The sequence below is a fragment of the Hemitrygon akajei genome, chromosome 5 (assembly GCF_048418815.1).
Source record: "Hemitrygon akajei chromosome 5, sHemAka1.3, whole genome shotgun sequence".
Classification (NCBI taxonomy): Eukaryota; Metazoa; Chordata; class Chondrichthyes; order Myliobatiformes; family Dasyatidae; genus Hemitrygon; species Hemitrygon akajei.
In genome coordinates this window covers 163,222,867-163,243,910 of record NC_133128.1, presented here as the reverse complement: position 1 = coordinate 163,243,910, position 21,044 = coordinate 163,222,867, and the positions used below count along the sequence as shown (strand labels likewise).

Here is a 21,044-nt window from a genome sequence, read left to right as displayed (position 1 = left end):
TATGTAAAAACTTGAAAATTAAGCTGTTGTCTTGCAAGTTTGTGAATATTTTCTTAAAATCACATTTTTGCTTGGAACTTACACTTTAGGGTAAGTATACATTTTTTCCATGAAAATTTCAACTGGGAGGAATTATTTCTTAATGCTGTTCATTCAACCAAGATTATAACTACAACCACAACCAATGTAAAGCGAATTTTTGTGTCAATTGATTGTTCCAACAATTGAACAAACTGAAAATCCTTTGGAGGATTTGGGAAACTTGATTACCTCCAAGAAAACAAATCCTCCACATTTGAGCACTATTGTCTCAAATCCATCACATGAGAAGTTAATCTTATTAAAACATTTTATGAACCGTTCATTCTGTGGAGTTCATTTCTTAAACAATTAAACCATTATTTAATTCCATTAGGATAGTAAATATTCAGAAATGAAACTATTAATATTTAAATTATGCTAAAATGCTGATAGCTTACTGCTTTCTGTCTTGCAGTTTTACATTGATATCTCAAACAAGAGAAAATCTGCAGATGCTGGAAATCAAAGTAATACTCACAAAATGTAGGAGGAACCCTGCAGGCCAGGCAGCATCTATAGAAAAGAGCAAACAGTTGACATTTACTCTTTTCCAGAGATTCTGCCTGGCTTGCTGTGTTCCTCCATCGTTTTGTGTGTATTACATTGATATCTGGTGCCTTCCTTCCAAAACAAGGGCTTTGTGTTTAAACTGAAGTCTGCGCTTATAATTATCTGCCTGTAAATGACTGTGAACAATCCCACCCAGAATTTCCAGCAAATTGAAAGGAAGAATATTAGGCAATCTTGAAGATATCATGACTGGATCCAAGCCTGTATACCATCGCGCCCACCATTATGGTTGCTTAGAGTAGGTTCACCAGGACTGCAGTGGTTGCGAAGGTGGTTCACTGCAAAGGCATCCAAGGGTAGGTAATAAATAGTGAACTTGTCAACAATGCACTCATTCAGAAAACATATATATGATATTCCGTTTCACGTAAGAGATTCTGCAGATGCTGGAAATCTAGTGTGACACACATGCAGTGCTGGAGGAACGCAGCAGGTCAGGCAGCATCTATGGAGCAGGATAAAGAGTTGGTATTTCAGGCCAAGACCCTTCATCAGGATTAGAAAGGGAGGGAGAAGAAGCCAGAATTTTTTTGTTCTTTAGCCCCTCTTAGCCCTTCTTAAAGACTTGTGTAGTCTTCAAAGCAAGCACATATGTAAAGAAATTACTCGGCAGTTTTATAAATATTTAGCAATAATATCCTCAAATTCTTTCAAGAATAGCTTACGTGATTTGCTACGACATTGCTCTGAATCGATCTTCCTTTACAATTCTTTTATTGACTCTATTGGCAATTATAGAAATAAACTTGGAAAGAATGGTATTTGCTTGACATATTTAATTCTGATAATTTGCCCTGTGTAACTTTTCCTGAGCTCCTCTGCTGGCTAGCTGGGTTCATGGCTGAATCGATGAGTAAACCACTCTCTTGTGGAAATTATGGAAATGTTGGATCACAATTTTCTTGAGGATACATGTGCAAAACGTGTTGTAGGTCTCCTCAGTACATTTAGTTTTACCTGTAGGTGAAGAAACATTCAGAGAGGCTTTAATTATTTTTGTGTGTGGCACAGAATAGCAACCTCCTAGCTCCACGTCAGCCTTGTCTCGTCAGTTTATACTGCCCCACCCTTAGTCTTATGCTCAGCTGCGAGATTCAGCCAGAGGCCCTTTTTTACTGTTACCTGTAAAGCCAATAAGCTGCATGGTAACGCTAACCCAATTATACTTGTGTGTTTGGTAGCAAAACACTGGCCATCCTGAGGATGAAATTCACTTGAGGAATACTTGATAACAATTTTTAAAAACCATTGATTATTCACAGGTTTTCATGCATTTACCTGAGTGAAAATAGATAAATCTTAAACTATAAAATTCACTTTGATCCAAATTGACAATGAACCTAGATAATTACTTTCTGTCAACAGCAAGCTAATGAGTTATCAATCTACAACAGAACCAAGAGGAAGGGTTCAGTTTTCATTATTTGCTTTTGGCTATTAACAAGAGTTTCTAAATTTAGTAAAGTTAATTCACATCACAATACAGTATGTGGACAATTAAGTCAGTTTGGATGCAAAACTAAACAACATATACAATAGGGTAAGAATGAGGGATGATTGGATGTTCATGTAAAGTCATTCATTCAGCAACCTAAACCCATGTACTGTGCAATTATATAACTTTTGTTTTTATATTAAATGTAAATGAATAGTAAAGCTTACAGAAACGGAATTGTTTGCCGGCAATCATTTTTTTAAAAATTAAGTTCCTTTTGTACTTGACTTTTTTCAAGCAATGAGGCTTGAGAACCTACAGAACCTCATAAATATTGTAATAAAAAGACCTGATGAAATCATTGGCAACCTGGGCTGCCATTAATAGTAGAAAGTAGAAAAGTTGTTCTGTCCTACAGCTCCCATTTACAGAAAAATGCATTGTGGTGGGAGAATTACCAAGACAATTCCATTTTATCCTTGCAGAGCAGAGTCTATGGATAGCGCTCCCTTATCTTAGCAAAAGCAAAAAAAGAGGATTTTCCAGTAGTGGGATTTTTGTCACAGAATCTTTCACATCAGCGATCTGGCAGAAAGCATCTTTTTGACTATTTCTGACTCAGTGACTTTCCATCTAGGGCAAACAGAGGAGCCAAGAAGTCACACTGGTCAACAATGATTCAGATGGGAAATTGTATCAGTTAAAATTTGTAACAGAGTTTGCATGCAGACATACACTTCTTCATTCCAAAGTGGTCTACAAGAGGAACTGCAGTCATTTAATGACTAGATTAATATTCAGCCACATGGAGCACTGAACTGGAGGCACAAAAATGATCCAAATCCAGCAGCTGGAAACAAATTCAAGTAACCTAATCAATCTGGAGTTTCAAAATTAGTCCCAAGTTGATGTATAAATCATCTAAGTTAACTCTATTATTTGTATAAGGATATCTGCCATTCTTACCTGATCTGGTCTGCAGATGAATTCAAATACCATAAGACCATAAGATCTTGGAGCACAATTAAGCCACTTGGCCCATCAAGCCTGATAGGCCATATCATCATGGTGGATCCATTTTTCCTCTCAGCCCCAATCTCCTGCCTTCTCCCCGTATCCCATCATGCCCTGACCTATCAAGAATTTATCAACCTCTGCCTTAAAAATATGTAAAGACTTGGCCTCCGCAGACACCTGTGGTAACATATTTCCACAGATTTACCACTGTCTGGATAAAGAAATTCCTCCTCACCTTCATTCTAAAAGGATGTCCTCTGGTCCTAGACTCTCTCACTATAAGAAACATCCTGTCCACATCACTCTGTCAAGGTCTTTCAACATTCGATAGGTTTCAGTTAAGTCATCCCTCATTCTTCTGATTTCTAGTGAATACAGGTCCAGAGCCATCAAACACGCTTCATATGACAAGCCGTTCAATTGTGGAATTATTTTTATGAACCTCCTTTGAACCTTCTCCAGTGTTAGCACAACCTTTCTAAGGTAAGGGGCAAAAAAACTGCTCACAGTACTCCACGTGGAGCATATCGTGAGGCCTAAAATGCATTCCCTTATCTTGACTTATCACCCATTCACTGCGGCAATGAGGAGCAGACAGTGAATCCTGACTTTGCCCATATTATCCACATCATCTGAGAGAATGCACAAAGTTGGGATAGCGGATGAAATCATGTGTTTGATTTTTATTTATATTTCCATTATAAATTCCAATGCCTAGGTGAACTTCTGATGGTCATCCACTAATAACGTGCAAGAATTTTAATATAAATGGGGGAAAGGGAAGAGAGAGCCTAAGTGTTCCTTTACTTCACGGTTGTCATTTTAGAAATCACTGCAAAATAGGCTCAACAACTACATTTGCTATTCTGCAAGTTACAATGGATTATAACCCCACATCCAAAATCCCCCACACATATCTCTAAAGATGCTACAAAACTGAACAGAATAGTTTCTCACAACAAAGGAAACTAAATTTTGAGCTGTAGCCCGTATATATCAAATACATTGCCCTGCAAGATTTCAAACTCTTCAGGCAGAGGTGTTTCTTATTAAAGTTCATGGCGCTCGGGGTAAAAGTAGGAATCTGGGACTGATCTTAAAGTAGTTTCTTAAAAGCTGCACAAACTGCATTAGCGTAATTTAAACACAAGATATTCTGTAGATGCTGGAAATCCAAAGCAACACACACAAAATGCTGGAAGAACTCAGCCGGTCAGGCAGCATCCATGGAAATGAATGAACCGCCAATGTTTTGGGCAGAGGTCTGGAAAGGAATGAGGAAGATGCCAGGATAAAAAGTTGGAGGGAGGGGAAGAAGGATAGCTAAAGGGTGATAGTTGAAGCCAGGTAGATGGGAAAGGAAAAGGGCTGGAGAAGAAGGAATCTGATAGGAGAGGAGAGAGGACTGTAGGAGAAAGGGAAGGAGGAGAGCAGCCAGGAGGAAGTGATAAGCATGTGAGAAGAGGTAAAAATCCAGAAGGGGGAATAAAAGAAGAGGGGAGGGGGAAGGAATCTTTTTTACTGGAAGGAAAAATCAGTATTCAAGCCATTTGGTTTGGAGGCTACACAGATGGAATATGAGATGTTGCTTCTCAGCTCCAAGGGTAGCCTTACCATGGCACAAGAAGAAGCCACGGACTGACATGTCAGAATGGGAATCGGAATTAAAATGCTGTGACACCGTGAAGTTCCAGTTTTGGCGGATGGAGCAGAGGTGCTCAAGAAAGCGGTTCCCCAATTCATGATGGATCTCACCAACGTAGAGAGGGCCACTTGAAAAGTACCAGATACAATCGATAGCCCCAGCCGAAGTGTTGCCTCACCTGGAAGGACTGTTTGGGGCCCTGAATAGAGGTGAGGAGGGAGGTGAATGGGCTGGTGTAGTATTTTGGCCGCTTGGAGGGATATGTGCCAGGCGGGAGATTTGTGGGGAGGGATGAATGAACACAGAGGGAGTAATCCATGTGGAAAGCAGAGAGTGGGGCATAGTAAAGGCATATTTGGTGACAGGATCCCTTTGGAGATGGTGGAAGCTGCAGAGAATGACATGTTGGAAGTGCAGGTTCATGGGGTGGTAGGTAAGGACAAGAGGAATTCTATCACAGTAAACGCAACAGGAAGATGGGGTGAGCACAAATGTCCAGAAAACAGAGGGATTGTGGGTGGGGGCAGCATCAATGATTTATTTCTCTGCATTTATAGTCACAGGTACACATTTACTTCATAGGCAAATGCACTATTAAAATTATTCATTCATTTTGTCAGTGAGCACTTTGGCAACATTTTCAAATGTAATCAAAATATTTATAATCTTACTGAGATGTGACAATACTAGAACAACGCATAGTTAATTCAACACTTTGACAGCTTTGAAATACTTTCCCACTGAGATTTTCTATAGCCAGATGATCATCTATCCCTCTTTTGTGTGACTCTCACCATTCTTGAAAATAGTTATTGTTTATCCTATTACATTTAACACATGGTTAAGAAAAGGAGGTCTAATTTGAAGATTTAATTGTCAGTTTGGGGAAGTGCACACCTGTCATTGCATTAAGAAAATTACATAACCAGCAACACTGTGAAGGAGAAACGTTTCTCTGCTTCAAGTCTGGAAAGAGTGCCTAGTATTTATTTAATTCTGTTTTCTTGCAAAATGCCAATTGTAAGAGAAAGACAGATGGCCTGAAAGACAATGCAAACTTTCCTGTTAAGTACCAGAGATATAATCATGTAGCATAAATGACTGGTACAGAATTTTCTCTGCAACTGATGGCCCATGTGTGTTAAAAGTACTAAATGTACCATGAAGTGAAATCGCCATCCTAGGTTGATCCAAAATGATAAGACTTTCACATTTTTGAACTTATATTTTACCTAGAAGGCATTCATAATTAGGTAACGATATCAAGCTAAATGCTTCTTTCAGATTCAATTCATGATACTCCCGTAACTTCATTTATTTCTAATTCATAGAATACATGAACATGGTTGGGTCCCTGGAGAAAAATTGATTAGCAATACGGATTTACCGATGAGAGTGCTGTGTTGCTACCCAATTGGTTCCAGTTACTATGTTCTTTCTCAATTGTCCTCTAACATTTTTCTCCTCAAATTGTTTTTATTGCTGTCATGGGAGATACCTATGGAAAAGACTGGCAAAACTGAAACTAGGCAAATAGCTGGAAAGAATCCAGAATTTATAGAACATGACTTTTTGCAGTGCTGGCTATAAAGAAACAAAATAGACTATTTAATTGAGCATGTTTAATTTTCAGCTTGTATTTGAATGCACAACTAAACCCTGAATTCAGTCATACCAGCTTCTATGTTTCAGATCTGTCTCGTTCCTCCCCACTCATATTAGATACAAGTTTGGAATTCAATTGATTTTTTTTAACTATTAAATCAATGGAGGGAGCTTTCGAATCCAGGGATAGAAAATCTGTGATCAAACCTCCAGTAAAATACTTAACTCTTCTTTTCCAACTAACTTTGAAATTCAAAGGCAGTTTTTTAAACATTTGCTTTAGTTTTAATTGACACATAATTTGATAGTAAATTATTCTCATTCAGCTCTTTTGGTTCCTGTTTTTTCTCTCCTGGTCTGACTCTTAACATATAATGATAGCAATATGAAAGAAAATTTACAGGAGTTGTTAGTTCACTGTCATCTAATTTACACTCACATAAAATCAGATGTTTTGTTCTTATTACTAGGTTAAGTTAAGGAAACAAAAGTGGTAGTGCTATCTTTACAAAAAAATTGCATTCCTCCTAACTTATTTTAAAGGGAAATAGATGACAAGATGATAAAATGCATAGATCGAGTGGAAAGCTAGAGACATCTTCCCAAGGCAGAAATGACTAACATGAGGGGTCATAGTTTTAAGGTGATTGCTGGCAAGTATAGGGGGATACTGCGTATTAGATTTTCTGACAGTGAAGTTCTAAACTCAAAAGAAGACCTTAAGCCATTTCAGGTATAAATAGCCATGTGTACTCACACTAAAGGGAGATTATACTTTAACTACCCAATTACCCAATCTTCAAAGATTAGTTCACTTCCCTGTATATTCTTCATGGTGAGATTAGCTGACAATACAAATTTGAGTGGTGGGTCCTCTCTCTCTAACAAGGAGACATTACTTCTAGCTAACAAAGTAGTGTAAAACACAGTTCATTTATTTTCAGTGATACACGTTTAAATCAAAACAGAACTCTTAAAACACACTTAAAACTCACAGACGATTTCTATCTGAAACATTTCCCAATTACAAACCATTTCTAAAATGCAAACCAAAGCACAAAGCACAAATCAATTCTCAAACGTAAAGGATCAAGGATGTCTAAAACACAGGTACAATTCCTATAAAGTAAAAAGACATCAGAATCAGGTTTATTATCACTGGCATGTGACATGAAACTTGTTAACTTAGCAGCAGTTCAATGAAAAACATAATTTAGCAGAAAAAAAGAGAGAAAATAAAAATTAAATAATAAAAAATAACAATAATAAATAAACAAGTAAATCAATTACATATATTGAATAGATTAAAAATACCAAGGTGTAGAAACAGAGATACTGTATATTAAAAAAAAGTGAGGTAGTGTCCAAAGATTCAATGTCCATTTAGGAATCCGATGGCAGAGGCAAAGAAGCTGTTCCGGAATCGCTCCCCAATGGTAACAGTGAGAAAAGGGCATGCCCTGGGTGCTGGAGTTCTTTAATAATGGATGCTGCCTTTCTGAGACACCACTCCCTGAGGATGTCCTGGGTACTTTGTAAGCTAGTACCCAAGATGGAGCTGACTAGATTTACAACCTTCTGCAGCTTCTTTTGGTTCTGTGCAGTAGCCCCTCCATACCAGACAGTGATGCAGACTGTCAGAATGCTCTCCACAGTACAACTACAGAAGTTTTTGAAAGTGTTTGTTGACATGCCAAATCTCTTCAAACTCCTAATGAAGTATAGCTGCTGTCTTGTCTTCTTTATAACTACATCTATATGTTGGGACCAGGTTAGATCCTCAGAGATCTTGACACCCAGGAACTTGAAACTGCTCACTCTCTCCACTTCTGATCGCTCTATGAGGATTGGTATCTGTTCCTTCGTCTTACCCTTCCTGAAGTTCACAATCGGCTCTTTCATACCAAAGGCGAAGACAAACAAGGTGTCCAAAATCTCAAGGCAGAAACCAAATCTCAAGGAATAAGTTCTAGTTCTTCCATGTTTTTGATGTACTTCACCCTATTCCTATTAAGCCTGAACTTCTCTGTACATTTACACCCTTTCCAGCCACTTGAGTGATTTCATAAGCATGTGATATTTCCTCAGATATCCTTTTAACACAAAATGGTTGAAAAAGATTTTTTGGTGACATAGATCTCAGCTAGCTACCATTAATACTGTAAAGGTAACCGCTGAGTACACAAACCTTGCAACTATAAACACATTAGTAATTGTTATGCTTAATGATCCATTTGTTCTGCAAGCTTTCTTGAACTAAGCAACTTAAGAGTCAGTCTGTCTGTTTGGAACCACCGAAATTAAACAACCCACTGTCTTAGAGTCATATAAAATTGCAGCACAGAAACAGGCCCCCTAGTCTGTGCCAAGTCATTTAAATTACCTTCTCCCATTGACCTACACCAGGACCATAGCCCTCCATACCCTTACCATGCATGTTCTTATCCAAACTTCTGTTAAACATTGAAACCAAGCTTGCATGCGCCATTTGCACTAGCAGCTCATTCCACACTTTCACATCTCTCTGAGTGAAGAAGTTTCCTCTCATGTTCTCCTCAAATATTTCACCTTTCACCCATAACCCATGACCTCTAGTTGCAGTACCACCCAACCTCAGTTGAAAAAGCCTACTTGTAGTTACCCCTCATGTGTGCCCCTCATAAATTTGTATACCCTTATCAATATGCTTTCAATCTTCTATGTTCCAAGGAATAAAATCCTAATCTATTCAACCTTTCCATATGTCAGGTCCAATATACTCTACATCTGAGCAATAATAAAGTAGGTGCAGTTACTCTTTACAGACAGAGTGCCTTCAACATACAGAACCTATTTGCAAAGCTGGGTTTTTAACTTTGAGCTGCTTTCCATTTACATTTTAAGAACTGAAGACTGACTTCCATTTTCGACCAGAAAGTTAAACAAAGCACTGTAGTTGAAAGTTTACGTACAACTGTTCGTGACCTTTCAAACAGCATTTGCTATTGCAAAAGCAAGATTAGCAAACATGAGATAGAAGTGGATATCTATCACTGGTTGTCTTTTACTCAGAGAATGGTATGTGCCTGGAACACCTTTCCAGGAATGGTGGTAGAGGCAATACATTAGGGAGATGTAAGAGATTCTTAGATAAACACATGGATGACAGAAAAATGGAGGGCTGTGTAGGAGGGAAGGGTTAGAGTAGTTTAAAAGGTCAGCAGAACATCATGGGCTGAGAGGCCTGTACTGTGCTCTAGTGTTCTATGTTCTGTCTAGGTGATTACAGGTTTCAAACTCAATATATTTGAATGTAGATGACTTGAGCTAACAATTTTTATCTAAATCAACAATTTCCATTTAGTCAGGTCATCAAAGACAAGATGTCTTGACATTGGTCATTTTTTGTACTGTAACGGTTTCTAACAGTATTAGCAATTCTCTATGAAGAAATGGGCAAGTTCCAAATATTATTACTGATAATGCAAATTTTAATTGCATTTCTCTCCCTTTCTGACTCAATATCACAGCAATTAGAGGTACAGTTTTAGTACTAGCAGCAACAGAAATCAACAGCGTTACATGCTGCCATGTCTTTAGATGTAATTTGTACGGGAGTAAATTTGTGCATGTATACTGAAGAGCCCTAAAATTATATTCTGCACATAAATATACTAACATTTATACTAATGATATACAATGTTGCATTTTATGATAATTTTTCCACAAAATGATTTGTAATTACCGACTTTATGGGATTTTTTTTTAAATGTGCTTGCTTAGACAAGTAAAAATAAAGAAGAAAAAAATGGCATGAGGTTAAGACTTTAATAAGCAAGGCTTTAATGTAACTTCCTCAAAATACAAATTATACGTAAGTCATTGTTTTCTTGACAATCAGAAGACACCTCAGATCTATTCAATCGGAAACTCATTGATTGTTGTTCTGCTCGTGAGCAGCAAAATAAAACCAAGTGGCTAATAGAAGCAGTTAGTATTTGTTTGAAAAGACAAGTTGTACCAGTTGAAAGAAGCAAATTTGATAAAGCTCCTGCTCTATTACATTCACTCATAGTAAGAGAAAACATCTTGCCTGTTCATATCCACACTTGCCTCATTAACCATTTGATAGGTTCACATTTGGAAAGATTGAAGAACTACATGTTAGAAGTAGATGAATCACTTGAATCTTATGGTTGTAATGACAACAGAATTATCAGTGGTCATTGTTGAACTGCATAACTGACACCGATTTCAGAGAATGCTTATCCACAATCAAATCCAGAAATCCAAAAATATTTCCCAATGATTCCCTGGCCCTTGATAGAGGCATTCTAATTATATTCTTCTTCCACATAGTCAACAGAAATTAGTAGATCTAGCTAGTGATCTGAAAACTGTTCTTGAAAAAGAACCTTTGCCTCCTCCATCTTAATATACTAACTTGTTGAGTGTGGTATACAGATTATTCAAGGTATGCAAAGACATTCCCGTTTTGCAAACTCTTTGCATCACCCTCCTTCACTTCGACTCCCATATCCCATGATTTGCCATTCCCTTAGATAACCAAATACAGTGTTTTTAACCATTTTAATTTTTAATGTTTATGGTACTACAATTATAACTTATATGAAACTTCCAGTTTTTTTTATTGTGACTTGTAAAATATTTAAATTGTGGTTAAACATAGATCATTTATACTTGGTTTGCGCTCTGTGAGAATATGTTAATATGACAGACCTGATTGATGATTTCGCTTTTGCCAATGATAGAAATACTTCTATTTTGCTACTGATCTCAAAATTTAGATCATAATCTTTTCCAATATTCTTGCTACAGCTCCATGACACAATATTGTGCAAGTATATAAGGAACAGTGTGAAGCAACTCATGTGGGATTAAATTCTCAGAGCATCTTCTGAGTGTGATTGACCTTGCTGAATCTGATAAGGTATTAACAGAACAATAAAACTTGCATTCAAAACACTGCTCATATGTGACTGAAATGAAAGCAGGTCATCCTTCCTGACGAAGTCATCACCAAGGACTGAGAGAGCTTTCAAATGTGTAAAGAGGAACATACCAAAGACCCAGACGTCACCACATGGCACAACAGAAACTAAGAAGAGAATAAAAAGTTTGACTCAATCAGATTACGTCCACACTATGCCAGATAAACCCGTAACCAAAGCTTTTTCTCTTTGTGTTTACCCTCCGTCCACACTAAAATGGCGTTTTCGTCCCCCGAAACCGGAGCTTTTCAGAAACGGTTTCCAGGGTGGGTATTTTTGAAAGTGCTGCTCAGGCAGATCAGTGTGGATGGCGTAACTGGAGACTTTTGAAAACGCTGTCAGACGGCAGTGCGCTATTTCATTGTTTTCTTGAATGAAACCTAACAATTTCAGAACAGACGGCAATGAGACTGAAGCCAGAAGAGTTAGAAGTGTACTCACCAAATACTTTGACCCATAACTTACTGAATAAATAAGTATACTCTATTCACTTTGCCCTGTTTTCTGTCCTTGCTCGTATGAAGGTGGTTTACCTATTTATGCAAGTACTTCTCTGACAATAGATGTGTAACAGCGTAATGTAACATTGTATGGAAATATAAGATATCACTGATGCAGACATGTTTTATACATTTAACAAGGTGCTTTATTAATGCAACAGAGTTGGTCAGTTTTTCGATGTTCGTCGTCAGCCGGATCAATCTGTCCATGCATTCCCTGTCGGTTGCCTCCGTATGCTCCAGTATTTGTTTTTTTTTAGTTTTAAGTTCTCCTGCACGAGAGCCAACAGCTGTCTGGCATTTTAAGTTTTTCTACTCTGTAACTACACAAACGCGCACTTTTACGGCAAGATTCGACACCGAACATGTCGTTTGTTTTCGGTAGATGTGTCCTGCGCATGCGAAGCAGGAGGAGATTCGCCAAAATCTCCTTTTCAATGTGGATAGAGATATTCTCAAAAACGCATAGTGTGAACGCCTATCATTTTTACGTGAAACCGGCGTTTTCAAAATTATCCGGTCTAGTGTGGATGGAGCCTCAGACTGGTGTGAAATACCATGAGCAATTATCTTTAAAGTCTGTTGAAAATCCACCATGTCATTATTTGTGTCATCATCACAAATTTCACTGGCAAATTGGCAACATTAATGAGTTATGGTATTCTTGCATTTATATAGTGTAAACCATGAAACAATGTGGGTAGATGCCATGTGGTATCTTCCTTTTGTTATGCCCTATTCTATCCTCAATTAAATTGCTCTTTGACAGTATTAACCTTTCCTGATTTAAATGTTATCTCTTATTCTCTGCATTTTTAAATTAATCTTCCTCTCTGTGTGACATAAATAATTTGTGTAAATAAGATTAATCCCAATCAATTCAACTTTTACTCTCTAAACACTATTTTGCCTGCAACTGATGATGTCTTGATATGCAGATTCTTTTAAAGTTAGCTTTGGGTCACTTTGTTTCTGAGCATGAAATAGATCTGGTACAGCTCAAACTGTGCATTTTAATGAATTCAAATGATAGTTAGCTCTAGTAACAAATTCATTACCTTAATTTCCTTTCTCCTCTTCCCAATACACCATTCATTTAAAATATTTTTCGAACATCTTGCTTTCTCTTGGCTTGGGAAACTTTGATTTACTTGCTTGGGCCATTGGAATTGCCTTATGCGTCTGATAAAGAATTGTAGCCAAATAGTGGAATTAAAGATTTAAATAAAGAGTCAATCAGATTGTCAATGCATTAAAATCCTAGCACTGATACTCACTTTGCCTTACCTCAGTCAGAGTAAGGATAGATGATCTATTTTTGTACCTGTAATCATTATTCTTTGTATTACAATGTACAGTACACAAAAGCAAAATTTGTTTGGCTTTATATCAGTTCTCAGTTTATGAAAAGGGGGTTGCATTCCCTCAGATGCAGGGAAAAAAACTATTGTTCACCAATCCACTAAAAAATGTACATAATTGACCTGGGATTTTCCCTCCCCCCCCCAAAATAGAACTTTTATCAAACCTTCAGGAATCAGTTTCTGATCCCCTGTCCTGAACCATGAACTACTCCAGATTCACTTTATATTGGTTCAGTTTGCATTGATCGAAACAGAAGAAAAAAAGTTAATGCAGATCTTCAAGTCAATGTGATGGTTTAGTTGTAATTAGTTTCTCAATGGTTGAAAACAATCTGTGGAAAATACTGTTGTGGCATTTATACAGTTCAACATGAATAAATGTCAAACTCAATTGATTTCAACTTGCCGGAGACCATATAACCATATAATAATTACAGCACGGTAACAGGCCATCTCGGCCCTTCTAGTCCGTGCCGAACGCTTACTCTCACCTAGTCCCACTAGCCCACACTCAGCCCATAACCCTCCATTCCTTTCCTGTCCATATACCTATCCAATTTTACTTTAAATGACAATACCGAGCCTGCCCTTACCATTTCTACTGGAAGCTCATTCCACACAGCTACCACTCTCTAAGTAAAGAAATTCCCCCTCGTGTTACCCTTAAACTTTTGCCCCCTAAGTCTCAACTCATGTCCTCTTGTTTGAATCTCCCCTATTGTCAATGGAAAAAGCTTATCCACGTCAACTCTATCTACCCACCTCATAATTTTAAATACCTCTATCAAGTCCCTCCTCAACCTTCTATGCTCCAAAGAATAAAGACCTAACTTGTTCAACCTTTCCATGTAACTTAGGTGCTGAAACTCAGCTAATATTCTAGTAAATCTTCTCTATACTCTCACTGTTTTGTTGAAATCTTCCCTATAATTCGATGACCAGAACTGTACACAGTACTCCAAATTCGGCCTCACCAATGCCTTGTACAATTTTAACATCACATCCCAACTCCTATACTCAATGCTCTGATTTATAAAGGCCAGCATACCAAAAGCTTTCTTCACCACCCTATCCACATGAGTTTCCACCTTCAGGGAACTATGCACCATTATTACTAGATCACTCTGTTCTACTGCATTCTTCAATGCCCTACCATTTACCATGTATGTCCTATTTGGATTATTCCTACCAAAATGTAGCACCTCACACTTATCAGCATTAAACTCCATCTGCCATCGTTCAGCCCACTCTTCTAACAGGCCTGAATCTCTCTGCAAGCTTTGAAAACCTACTTCATTATCCACAACGCCACCTACCTTAGTATCATCTGGATACTTACTACCGTAGATTCCGGACTACAGAGCGCACCTGATTAAAAGCCGCTGGCTCTAATTTTAGAAATAAAATCAATTTTTTACTTGTAAAGGCCGCACCGGATTTTAGGCCGCACCGGATTTTCGGCCGCAGGTGTCCCACGTTGTAATATGAGATATTTACACAGAAAGATATTACACGTGAGGATTTTTTAACTTTTAATTAAATCCATATGGTAACAAAAACAAATACATACTGCAAATGCTTTTTTTCAACCCGTGCCCGTAACGCGGCTACTTTTAAATATACGTTGCGTATACTTCTTTACTGAACAACATTCCAATATCTCCCAACGACTGGTAAAAAATATATATACTGCAGCCTACCAGGAAAAGTTATTGATCGCCTTTAACTTAAAAGCAGCGTTTTCGCTCCGCCGCTCCCCCCCCGCCGTCCCGTTTATCGCAAACGGCATTTAAAAGCAGCGTTTCGCTCGGGTCTAATGCCCCCTCCTTCCCGTTTATCGCAAACCGGTATCCCACAAGACGCGGCGAAACCGGGTGTGACGTCATAGCATCCCGCGATGTAGTACAGAAAACAAATATAGTTAAAACTCTTCTAACTTTAACTAGAAAATGAATTACTAAGCGAAAATATTATAAACTAAATAACTGCCATAAAGGCAGCACAATGCTTTTCTTCGAGTGTTTTCCATGTTGATGAGGGTGAGTACAAATGACTGATTTACAATAATTTAATTGTGAAAGTGCGCTTGATTTATCGTACAATTTCATTGGACCTCTGTGAACTACTCATCAATTTTATTGGTCTACTGTTACGAGGCAAAATGTTTTCGGCGGCATGAAAAAAAATAATACATTAGCCGCACCGTATTAAAGGCCGCAGAGTTCAAAGCTGTTCAAAATGTGGGAAAAAAGTAGCGGCTTAAAATCCGGAATCTACGGTAATCCAATTTACCACCCCATCATCCAGATCATTAATGTAAATGACAAACAACATTGGACCCAGTACAGATCCCTGAGGCACACCACTAGTCACTGGCCTCCAACCTGACAAACAGTCATCAACCACTACTCTCTGGCATCTCCCATCCAGCCACTGTTGAATCCATTTTACTACTTCAATATTAATACCTAACGATTGAACCTTCCTAACTAACCTTCCATGCGGAACCTTGTCAAAGGCCTTACTGAAGTCCATATAGACAACATCCACTGCTTTACTCTCATCTACTTTCTTCGTAACCTCTTCAAAAAATTCAATAAGATTTGTCAAACATGACCTTCCACGCACAAATCCATGCTGACTGTTCCTAATCAGACCCTGTCTATCCAGATAATTATATATACCATCTCTAAGAATACTTTCCATTAATTTAACCACCACTGACGTCAAACTGACAGGCCTATAATTGCTAGGTTTACTCTTAGAACCCTTTTTAAACAATGGAACCACATGAGCAATATGCCAATCCTCCGTCACCATCCCCGTTTCTAATGACATTTGAAATATTTCTGTCAGAGCCCCTGCTATTTCTACACTAACTTCCCTCAAGGTCCTAGGGAAATCCTGTCAGGACTCGGAGATTTATCCAATTTTATATTCCTTAAAAGTGCCAGTACTTCCTCCTCTTTAATCGTCATAGTTTCCATAACTTCCCTACTTGTTTCCCTTACCTTACACAATTCAATATCCTTCTCCTTAGTGAATACCGAAGAAAAGAAATTGTTCAAAATCTCCCCCATCTCTTTCGGCTCCACACATAGCTGCCCACTCTGATTCTCTAAGGGACCAATTTTATCCCTCACTATCCTTTTGCTATTAATATAACTGTAGAAACCCTTCAGATTTACTTTCACCTTACTTGCCAAAGCAACCTCGTATCTTTTAGCTTTTCTAATTTCTTTCTTAAGATTCTTCTTACATTCTTTATATTCCTCGAGCACCTCATTTACTCCATGCTGCCTATATTTATTGTAGATATCTCTCTTTTTCCTAACCAAGTTTCCAATATCCCTTGAAAACCATGGCTCTCTCAAACTTTTAACCTTTCCTTTCAACCTAACAGGAACATAAAGATTCTGTTCCCTCAAAATTCCACCTTTAAATGACCTCCATTTCTCTATTACATCCTTCCCATAAAACAAATTGTCCCAATCCACTCCTTCTAAATCCTTTCACATCTCCTCAAAGTTAGCCTTTCTCCAATCAAAAATCTCAACCCTGGGTCCAGTCCTATCCTTCTCCATAATTATATTGAAACTAATGGCATTGAGATCACTGGGCCTGAAGTGCTCCCCAACACATACCTTCGTCACCTGACCTATTTCATTCCCTAACAGAAGATCCAACACTGCCCCTTCTCTAGTCAGTAGCTCTATGTATTGCTGCAAAAAACTATCCTGCACACATTTTACAAACTCCAAACCATCCATCCCTTTTACAGTATGGGATTCCCAATCTATGTGTGGAAAATTAAAATCTCCCACAATCACAACCCTATGCTTACTACAAATATCTGCTATCTGCTTGCGAATTTGCTCCTCCAATTCTCGCTCCCCAATAGGTGGTCTATAATACACCCCTATAAGTGTTACTACACCTTTTCCATTCCTCAATTCCACCCAAATAGTCTCCCTAGACGAGCCCTCTAATCTATCTTGCCAGAGCACCGCTGTAATATTTTCTCTGACAAGCAACGCTACACCTCCCCCTCTTGTCCCTCCCATTCTATCACACCTGAAGCAACAAAATCCAGGAATATTTAGTTGCCAATCACACCCTTCCTGCAACCATGTTTCACTAATAGCGACAACATCATATTCCCAGGTATCAATCCATGCTCTGAGCTCATCCACCTTTCTTACAATGCTCCTAGGATTAAAATAAATGCATTTAAGACATTCTCCACCTCCTCCTCTCTGTTTATCTCTAACAGTACAAAGAACTTTACTGTCTTCTTTTTCTTCCTTCTCCCATACAACTGTTCCTACATTCTGGTTCCCCTCCCCCCTCGTATCTGGTTTAAATCCACTGGAGCCTCTCTAGCAAATCTACCTGCAAGAATATTTGTCCCCCTCCAGTTCAGATGTAAACCGTCCCTCCGGAACAGGTCCCACATTCCCTGGAAAACTGCCCAATTATCTATAAATCTGAAGCCCTCCCTCCTGCACCATGTCTTCAGCTACGTGTTGATCTGCACTATTACTATTTCTAAACCCACCTGCACATGGCACTGGTAGCAATCCTGAGATTGCTATCCTGGAGGTCCTGTCCTTTAACTTGGCACCTAGCTCCCTAAACTCACCTTTCAGGACCTCCTCACTCTTCCTAGTCACATCATTGGTCCCTACATGGACCATGACATCCGGCTGTTCACCCTCCCTTTTGACAATTTGATAATCTGATGCCTGTGTTTCAATCATGGTAAGCAATAACCAGTTCATATTATAAACCTGTAGGATGTTAGCAATACCACTGAAATTACCCTTTGAGTTACTGGTAAATTTATAACAGGGGATACAGTGGAAAAAGTTTAAAGTAAGTTGGGAGTTGAAGCATTAGCAAGGCTTCACACTTGCCATGAAAATTCAACTGCTAGAGTTAACGGGAATCTATGGCAGGCAGATCACCTATTTGAAAGACAGTGAGTGCAGTGGGGTGGTGCTGCTGTTTAACAGCAACTTTCAGCCAACGCAATAGGCAATTATGCACACAAATTATCCCTTTATTTTATAAATATACAGGTTTTTGAAAATAAGTGTGGACTATCTCTTGAAGAAGTAATTTAAATGGAGGGAAATGCACTAGATGACTTTGCCATCAGGAAGAAGGTACAGGAGCCTCAGGATTCACACCACCAGGTTCAGGAATGGTTACTGCAGAATTTTGAACAAAAACTCTTCCTCTGTATTTCATTATAGTGCAGATATTTTGAATTTGATTTAGAATATTCCACTCAGATAAAGAAATTGTTTGAATGGGTGGGAAGATGAGTAATGCACTAGATACCATAACCATGACTTCAAAGGAAATTTTGAAATTACCATTTAGTGTATTCAGAGCTACTGGAAAAGTCAATTTCTAGTTAAATGCAACATGACATTTGTAAATTAGGGCAGAGTGTCGTTACTGATTTTAGTTTGAGCACCAATGTTTTCCTGTTATCTTATTGACTGTTTTATTGGTGAACTGCATCACTTTCTGGAACTAAATTGATTTTGTTTTGAAATACCAATATTAATTGCATTTCTATAAATAGAAATCTCTGCAAGTTTTACTCTATTTTAAAGTAAGTATTTTTTCTTATTTACGTTATAGGCTTTAACTATCTGCTTCATAGTTTGGATAAGTAATTTATACTTTTCATGGAATAGAAAAACCTTGAAAGTCCTTTTCTCAGCTGAAGTTGATGAAATCAAATTTTTCTCTTTTTATCTTTAACAATACATACACATTTCCTGAAAGTGTGAATCTTAAGTGTTGTTCCCTCTGCTGCTACCTTTGTAACACATGCAAGAGGTGGACATGATAGTCCTGCTGAGGCTTGCATGCTCTATTACCTTAAAAAATAAGATTACTAGTTGTTCACATATTATAGAAATTGTCCAATATTTTTTCTAAATCTCTATTGACTTTTTTACAGCATAAAAGGTAAATCAGGTCTGTTTCTTTAAGGTGCACGCAAGCACCAAATTAACAAACTGCCCATTGTCTAGGGGTTCCTTAAACTGAGAGCAAATGCAGATCACTGGCAGTTATTTGAAAGAAACTGGAAGAAATGGTGCTCAGAGTAGAACTGTGGCAGCACACTTTTGTTGGCAATTTACTTTAAAAAAAAATCAGCAAGGAACTTCATACGTCAGTAATATAAATATTTTTAAAACGCCTGAAGCTACGGCATTGGAGAATGGACACTTCATTCACAAAAATTGTAACAAAAAACTACAAGGCAATGTATTCCCTATCCCTGTGGATTTTTTTGTCTTAACTCTTCATAGTGAAAGATGTCAGGGCTAGGGAAGTAAATGCGGCCAACATCAAGCTTTGTCAGGTCAAGGACACTTGGGTGGATGGCTGATGAATCTCCTATTTGCATGACCCAAGAAGTTACCTTGTATTGTAATAGCTGTTTATTTTTACTCTGTCTATTCCTTGTACAAGCTATATTGCCATCTCTCTGCCAAATTATCTCCAATATAGGGCCAGTCGTGTGTTTTGGCCCATTACTACAGCTAACACAGTCCTTCTTCAGTTAGAATCCTTACAGCAAACAAGCGGATTAAAAAAAAACTTGGTCCAATGAATGAGGTGTGTGTGAATGTTATTGTAGAATTATAGAAGGTCAGCTCATATCTCTTGCACTCCGTATCACGCTGTAGCTCATTAGCTTTGTTACATTGAATAAAACAGCGATTACTTGCACTGTATGATAAAGGCCAGCTGCTCTTTTGTATTAATATTGATTCCACCATTTTTTTTTACAGAGACTTAAAGAACTGAAGCAGAGGGAGTTTGCCCGCAACGTTGCTTCCAAGTCAAGAAAAGATGAAAAGAAACAGGAAAAAGCGCTCAAACGTTTACATGAGTTAGCGGAGCTCAGAAAGCAAGTGCGCTGGTGAGTTAGTAAGTAATGTAATGTTCAAATGTGAAGGCACCAGCACAGACATGATTAAAGAAGCTTTGTGACAAATTAGTTACCATCCTTAAAAATTGAGGGAAGAAGTTGTTTAATGCAAGACACTTCCATACACTTCCACACTTTGCATATAAACCGCCAAATGACTTACTCATTTCTTGAGGAATTCCAGGCGATACACAAAAAAAAGACTTCCTGCTAGCTGGATATGAATGGTGGAAGGAAGTCAGTCTCAATTGGCTTGATAAGGTACCACATAATAGATTTGTCAGCAAGATTTAAGGTTGTGGAATAAAGAAGGCAGTAACATTATGGACAGAAAATTAGTTATGTAATAAAAAACAGTGAAAGGTTGTTGTTTGCACTGAAGGGAGGTGTAGAACAGACTTCCCCAGGGATCAGTACTCAGACCACAACTTTCTTTAATATTTAGTAATGGCTTTGATTTGGGCAAACAGATTTACAGATGATACAGTACCTGGAGGCATGGTGACCAGCGATAGGCTACTGGAATGTGACGGGAAAAAGCTAAATTAGCATCAGAATCAGGTTTAACATCACTGGTATATGTTGTGAAATGTGTTGCTTTGTGGCAGCTGTTCATCACTGTACATCATAATAAAAACTATAAATTACAATAAGTATATACTATATAAAATAAACTAAATAAGTAGTGCAATCAGAGAGGGAAAATACTGAGGAAATGTTCGTTGACCATTCAGATTTCTGATGGCAGAGTGGAAGAAGCCGTTCCTGGAATGTTGAGTACATATCTTCAGGCTCTTGGACATCCTCCTAGATGGCAGCAATGAGAAGAGGACATGTCCTATGTGATGGGGGTCCTGAATGACGGATGCCACCTT

The 21,044-nt window shown here is 38.1% G+C and overlaps 1 protein-coding gene across 1 annotated transcript in view; it reads left to right on the top strand.

Moving 5' to 3' along the window:
- The window catches only part of znf804a (zinc finger protein 804A), a 272,515-nt gene that overhangs the window by 235,856 nt on the left and 15,615 nt on the right, over window positions 1–21,044 (top strand). Inside the window, exon 3 of the mRNA XM_073047049.1 lies at window positions 20,030–20,160. Within this exon, the coding sequence (XP_072903150.1) occupies window positions 20,030–20,160 (131 nt within the window). The remainder of the gene's footprint in view (window positions 1–20,029; window positions 20,161–21,044) is intronic.